The 7,254-nt window shown below is 34.0% G+C and overlaps 1 protein-coding gene and 1 pseudogene across 1 annotated transcript; both read left to right on the top strand.

Moving 5' to 3' along the window:
- Positions 1 to 1,237: 1,237 nt before the first annotated feature.
- On the top strand, positions 1,238 to 4,371 carry LOC118053135 (L10-interacting MYB domain-containing protein-like; annotated as a pseudogene).
- Positions 4,372 to 4,596: 225 nt separating this feature from the next.
- Positions 4,597 to 5,739, top strand: LOC140955753 (uncharacterized). Its single transcript, XM_073410275.1, has 5 exons — positions 4,597 to 4,857; positions 4,960 to 4,989; positions 5,117 to 5,191; positions 5,288 to 5,440; positions 5,524 to 5,739. The coding sequence occupies exons 1-5, from the start codon at positions 4,597 to 4,599 to the stop codon at positions 5,737 to 5,739; spliced, it is 735 nt and encodes a 244-aa protein (XP_073266376.1).
- Positions 5,740 to 7,254: the final 1,515 nt, after the last annotated feature.

Genomic DNA, 7,254 nt, shown 5'->3' with positions numbered 1-7,254 from the left:
GTTTTAGGTACTCAAATTAAAAAAATAAATTCATGGATTAAGTTTAGTTTGGCTCAAATTCAGTATATATAATATATTTTTTAATTTAGCCAACTTACTATTTTAGATTCCATTATTTAGGAGTTATAGTCTCTTTTGCTGTAGTTTTTAGACTAAAAACCGAGTTGACTATTTATTGAATCTCTTATCACTATTTTTTTTTTTTCTTGTCACCAAACACAATTGAGATACAGTCTTATCTGTTGTTAGTTAGATTTCCTTCCGAATTGAATTTGTTTTGAAGCTGAAATTCAATTCTATTTTTTGATGCAACCAAGTGCTCTTACTGGCAGTTGCAGTCCCTGAGTGCCTGCCTCAATGCTATGCTTCTATGGATCATACACATAGATTTCAAGTATTATCTTGTGTGTTCTCTGCAATTAGCATTACTAGAATGATTATTTGTGTTCAACATAGTTTTCACTTGGCATGACCTAAAAAGTGTGTAGATTATGATATCTTATTGTAAAGCACAACTAGTTCAATTATACTTCCTCTGCATCCAGCATTAAGAATTTGGAGGTATGCTTTATGGTTACAATTCATTTGCACTATCTCCACAAATACATTAATTTCATGAGTTTGAGTGTTTTTTTTTATTATTATTAATATGTCAAGTACATGTAGAATTTAGAAGTAATCATCTTCAACTTTGATACAATTATTGTAGTTCTGTACTGAATAATGCTCTTACTATCAAGTCAGAATCCAAAATACAATAGGAAGGAAAGTTTTGGTTTATTGCTCCACAAAAACCTGTCTCTTTTGCTTGTCCCTTCTACTTTTGGTCTCTTTAAGTCATAGCTACTTACGATTTATTTTTATCCTCACTTTTAAAGGAAATGCCTTTTTTATTAGAGGAATTTACACTTTGTATTAATGGTGTCTGAACTGGTGGTGAAAAACAGTTCAATTTGTTAGTAAAAGAGGCTGCAACTTTCAGGATGAAGGCAACCCTGTTTTTGTTCCCATTTCTTTTAGTTTAATCAAAATGATGTATTTTCTTTTTATAGCTCATGCATATCATACGAGCTGTGGTAATTTTGTCATTAACATTTTATTTAGATTTCATACATGACTCTCATGTCCAAAATCTGTCATTTTGGATGACAAGGTTTCACATAATTAGGGATGTGGGGATCAATTGTAGACTAATCTCACCCTCTTATATGTACACAAATTAGGCAAAAACGAGAACATGGATGATTCTCAATCACAAGATAAGGCTTGTTGGACTAGAGAGATGTTGCATGCTTTTTGTGACATATGTATTAAAGCAATTGAGCAAGGTATGCGACCCAACACCCATTTCGACAAAGCTGGGTGGAAGTTTGTTATGAATAGCTTTAAGAATCAAACTGGCCATGCATTAACGAAAGCACAATTAAAGAATAAGTGGGATGGAATTAAAAAAGATTGGAGAATATGGAAAAAGTTGATTTCCGAAACAGGAGTAGGATGGAGTGCTGAACTTGGAACAATTGCAGCTCCTGATGAATGGTGGAAAGCTAAGAACCAGGTCTGTTTTTTCTGTATTTTTACAGCTGTTCTTTACTGTTTGGTTGCATGCTTTCACATAATTTTTTTATGCATTTTTTCATTCATTGTCCCGTGTTGTAGGAGATACGCGGGGCAAGAAAGTTTAGGCATGCTGGGATCGATCCAGCTTTGTGTTGTAAATATGATATCATGTTTACAAACACTGTTGCAACCGGTCAGTATGCTTGGGCTCCATCGCAGGGTCTGAATTCTGATGAAGATGGTGGTGGTCAAATGCACACTAACGCAATGAATGATGACCCTCATCTTCATGAAGGTAGTGGAGATTCCGAGGAGGGTAGTCTTCCCAATTTCGTTGCCGATGTGGAGAATATGGTGGCTGGTGTGACTTTTGCCAATAGCACAAGCAATCCCACCGGTAGTAGTGGGAAAAGAAAAAGTGTGCAACAAAGTTCTAGACAAAATGAGAAAAAAAAAAAGGAGTGCCGGAAGGGGATCTCAATTATTTACTCGATTAGATAAGTTAGTGGATAGTGTTTCTACCAAGAGTGAATGCACGTCAAGTGTTTTAGATAAAAAAGGTTGTAGCATAGAAGAGGTGATGAAGGAGTTTCACTCCATTGAGGAAGTGGTGTTCGGTAGTGAGTTGTATTGTTTTGCAACTGAGTTTTTTATGGTTAGAAGTAGGAGGGAAATGTGGGCAACAATTGGTGATATGGACCGAAAATTTCAGTGGCTGAAATTAATGTTCGATCGAAGGGCAAACTACCGACCTTCAAGTAAGTTTACATTTCATACATGGAAAACTTACATTAATGTATGTTGTATGTTGCAGCAATGAAATTCTGTTTTGTGTCAAAAAAATTTCAATGTTTATGTGTTTCTTCGCAGGTTAAAGTGCGGCTCAAATTTGAGGTTCATAAGGTGTTGCTACGGCTGTAGAATTGTAAAATGGGTTATGCAAACGGTTCTGCCTTTGCTGTTTTTCCCAGGTTTCGTAACTTGTAACGTATCATATGTTGAACACTTTTTATGTATTTGTAGTAGTCGGCTGTTTGTTATGTTTGAGAAATTGTTAACAACTATTGTTGTTCCTTTTAGAAGTTGTTATTGTAGGTTTAATAGTCTAATTTCAATGCTGGATAATTCTGTTTTCAGTTGGCTTTTTTCAGCCTTGAATTTTATATTGTAACGTAATGGATTGCATTGTGTTTTATGTGTTGAATGGCTGCTGATTGGTTGAATGTATGTTGAGTTGAAAGGCAGCTAAATGGTTGCACTATAGTTCCTTGCATGACTGTTTGAAAGTTGGTTGAATGGGAGTTGGTACTTTTGAATGGTTGGTGATGGTAAAAATGTTTGCTGCTGGGTTTGGCAGCAGTAAATATATGTTGGTGTGTGTGTTTCTATTTAAGATGCATTAGAATTTCTTTGCATTTTCATTGGCTGGACACAAAATTTGCAAGCATTCCAACGTGTATTGAGGGCTGTTTCAGGAAGTTTTGTTGCTGTTTTTACACTGCAACGTGAAGTGCATTGACTTTAGAAGGTTGGTTGTTTATTTTATGGATGCTTTTTAGTTAATAATGCTTTACATTTATGTTTTGTTAGCAGAATGTTGGTGTAAACAATTGTATGGCTGCTGCTCTTGCAATTAAACAAGTGTATTTATGGTTTTTTTTTCAACTGACAGCAGCCCCTTCTCTTTATGGCTGCTGTCATTGTCAATTAAATAAGTGCATTTATGGTTTTTGAGCTTGCTTGTGCATGTACTTGAGAAAATCCTTAAGTTTTTTTTCATGCATGTGCATGTTAATGTGCAGTTCAGGTGGTCAAAAGTGCTTTGATATTAGGGTTGAGTCATTGAGAGTAGGCAGTTCTGAAGCCTCTTTGGAAAGATTATACACATGCGCAATGTGCTCTTGTCTGCTAGTGCATTTCCCTACTGTTTTTGGGTCTTTTTATACTGCAGAATCGGCAACATTTTTTTCACATAACAAGCTTATCTAATTTCTGGCCAAGTCATGGATAATTAAGTTGTAATATGAAAATGGAAAATACTGCATTAACATAAAGAAAATAAAGAAAAAGTCATGGCTTATAAGAAAGTAGCTGAAGACTCTTCTTATATAAGTAATGTTTTACACCTTGCTACCAATTCGGGATTGCATGGCATTTCAAATCAGAACCAAGTTCTCTGAATGCATACTACTCTAAAGGAACACTGTGATAGGATACAAGGGATATGAATATAGGCCCTATATAGTGCAGGTCTTAATTATATAAAAAGGGATTCTAATGTTTTTGCATCAACTGTTCTGAAAAGTTGGCTAATTTCTGCTATCAATTGAAAAGATATTCTATATTCTTCATATATTAATTGAAAAAATTTGATATTACCCTGGCGGTGATAATCGTGTACATTACAATTATTGTTGTGTTAAAAAATAGTGGATGCGTTACGTATACGTTAAAGATGCTCGATCTGTACCGCTTGATCGAATATAGATGTTTTATGTTAAGACTGTCATGAACGACAAAAAAATTCAAAATAATTGAGTCAATGAACATTTATTTTGTATCGGTACAATGCAGGTTAAAAATTGATTCAAAATTTTTTTTGTAGATATGGATGCGAACTGGTTTAATGCACTGTTTGATGAACATTACGAAAATGTTATGAATAATGTTGGTCGGCATGTGTCCGATGGGTTTGCTGGTACAAGTTCTGTAAGTGGATTTGGAGGAAGTTTCAGTGATGGTTATGGAAACTACAATAGTGAGGTTCAGGATGACGACATAAATCAACAGGATGACGATGACAGTGGATAATTATTTTGGCGTAGAGAGTGTGATCGCAAAAAATTAGTCATCTGCACTGCAGGAGCAATGGCTTTATATCACGAAGCGTATATTTATAAAGAGCCATGTATGAATTCATATAACACTGGCATGCGATGGTTGATGGAAATTCTAAATGGTCATTGGATACGTTGTGTGAACATGTTTCGGATGGATTCTGACACATTAAAAAGTTTGGCTTTGGAGTTGAAAACGATGTATGGGTTGAAACCGTCTAGACGGATGAGTGTTATTGAGAAATTAGGCATGTTTGTCTACACTTTAGCTCTAGGAGCATCGAATAGGGAAGTGCAGGAGCGTTTTCAGCATTCAGGTGAAACTGTTTCAAGAAATTTCAATGAGGTGCTTCGTTCTGTGTGCTTGCTTGCAACGCATATAATAAGACCAGTCGATCCAGAATTCACAACAACTCCATTGGAAATTGCAATGAATCCGAGATACATGCCCTATTTCAAGGTAAGCAATATTGTGTACAAGTAGTTGAATATTTCAAAAGCTTATAATCAAATATTTACGTGCAATTAAATTGATTCGGCAATAAACTTTATGTTTTTGTAGAATTGCATTGGAGCGATTGATGGAACACATGTACGTGCATGTGTTTCACAAGAAAATCAAATACCATTCATTGGTAGAAAAGGTATACCGACGCAAAATGTAATGGCAGCATGTAGCTTTGACATGCAATTTACATTTGTTTGGGCTGGGTGGGAAGGTAGTGCTCATGATACAAGAATATTTTATGAGGCGATTGGAAATACAAACATACAATTTCCGAGGCCACCGGAAGGTAGATTTTCTTTAAAAAAATATGTTTGTTCAACTGTTCTAATTTTTTTTTATGAAGTTTTTTTGTAAGTGGGAAAAAATTCTGACATCTATACAGGGAAGTATTATCTTGTTGATTCGGGATATCCGAATGAGTACGGTTACTTGGGTCCATATAGAGGGGAAAGATATCATCTTCCAGAATTTCGTCGACGAGGACAACCCCGAAGTCGAGAGGAACTATTTAACCGAGTCCATTCATCATTATGATGTGTGATCGAACGTACATTTGGAGTTTGGAAGAAAAGATGGCGAATCTTGCAAACCATGCCTGAGTTTCCTTACGAATCACAGGTTAAAATTGTTGTCGCATCAATGGCGCTGCACAACTATATTCGACGGAAGTCGAGGCAAGATGTTGCATTCAACAACTTTGATAACCACCCTGATTTCGTTCCTCAAGATATTTTTCCCGATGTCGTTCCACAATCACAAACGAGTTCACACCAGAGGGCGTCGGGTATGGATGATATTCGTGATGGCATTGCAAATTGTTTGATGGGGCAATAATATGTAATTGTAATAACAAAACAAACTTTGATTATTTAGCCGGTATTTATGTGCAAACAATATTTTATTTCCTCTTAACAAAAAAACTTATTTTATTTATGTCCTTTTTAGTCATTTTAGTTCCAAAAGCAACCGCAACCACAATTTAACCAAACATCTTTTTAACCACAATAAAGTCAAACCACAACTTTAACCAAACACTCAAATTATATACACAAACCACAGAAAAAAGCACTTTTTTCAAAAATCACTTTTTTCCAACCGCAACCACAACAATTCCAGCAAAAACAAACACTCTCTAAGCATTAGACTTTTTTTTTTTTGGAATACTCTTTAAGCATTAGACGTTTAGCAGTGAAAGGTGTTTTTTTTTTAACAATTTAAAAAATAAAAATTAATACAGGTGTTAAACACGCAATTTAATGAATATTTGTTTTTATATCATAACCTATTTTTTATTTGAAAAATATCATATTATATTTTTTTAGGATTTTAAAATATCCGTACTGATATAAAAAATAAATATTTGTTTAATATATCTTTTATTAAAAAATATTTTTTAAAAAAACTATACATCATAATACAAAATATATTATAATAGATGAACTTGAGGATCATTCGTCAATGCAAATTAATTATTTTTACTATAATAATATTAATTTTTCATATATTTCTTTTTATGTTATATTGACAAGATTTTGATCTATTTTAATCAAGTCTTTTAAATTATTAAAAATTCAACCGAGTTTATCAAATTTTACTTCATCAATGTATTTTCTAGTTTAATTAATTTTAAACCCAACCTAAATCAAAACATAATAAATCTTTTACTCAATTTGCTGTGTGCCATGTTTATCAACCATGGAATGGAGATTGGAATAAATTGTAGTAGCTCCAAAGATTTCTTCTAGGGCCCAATAAGTTTAGAATTCAGCTGAAGCTTGGAATAATGCCTTTAAAAGCCCAGCCCAAAATACTTGGACTACGTTCTCCTTCCATTTTCACCTGCAAAGTGGGAAATATATTTCAGATGGATCCTTTTAAATAACAGATTTTAGCTCAATAATTATGGCGTTTAAATAATGAGATAGAGTCAGCTAGGAACTCCTAGCATAGAGTATGATTTATTGTCTCTGTGAGAAATTCTGTAAACTAGAGGGACTAGATTGCAAATTCATGACCTCACATGCTGCAGCAGGGAGTAGGGTTTTGACTTGCATGGTGCTCTCTTCCAAACTGAAAAACAAAATCTTCTAAAGTCCAATGATGCCAGAGTCAGACCATTAAAACAAGGGCATGGGTAGTCCAAGGTGACCCAAAAAAGTGTAATTCAGAGATTTACACCTGCATGCATCTTAAGTTGAGGCCCAATTACTTTATTATGATATTTTTTAAATAAATAAATATTTTTTAGTTAGTTTTATTTTCATATCCTGTATTATGATATTTCTTTTCTTTATTTCACGTTGAAGAAAATGGTTTTTCTAGTTTATTTTTTATAATCAATATAATTAA

This window comes from Populus alba, chromosome 6 (genome assembly GCF_005239225.2).
Source record: "Populus alba chromosome 6, ASM523922v2, whole genome shotgun sequence".
Classification (NCBI taxonomy): domain Eukaryota; kingdom Viridiplantae; phylum Streptophyta; class Magnoliopsida; order Malpighiales; family Salicaceae; genus Populus; species Populus alba.
This window is presented reverse-complemented; position numbering and strand designations above follow the sequence as displayed.

What these genes read in the sequence shown, in the direction of transcription:
- LOC140955753 (XM_073410275.1), top strand. Translation starts at nt 4,597, where the DNA reads ATGTATGGGTTGAAACCGTCTAGACGGATGAGTGTTATTGAGAAATTA. An exon ending in GATACATGCCCTATTTCAAG is followed by an intron (nt 4,858 to 4,959) that starts GTAAGCAATATT and finishes ATGTTTTTGTAG; the next exon opens with AATTGCATTGGAGCGATTGA. An exon ending in ATTTCCGAGGCCACCGGAAG is followed by an intron (nt 5,192 to 5,287) that starts GTAGATTTTCTT and finishes ACATCTATACAG; the next exon opens with GGAAGTATTATCTTGTTGAT.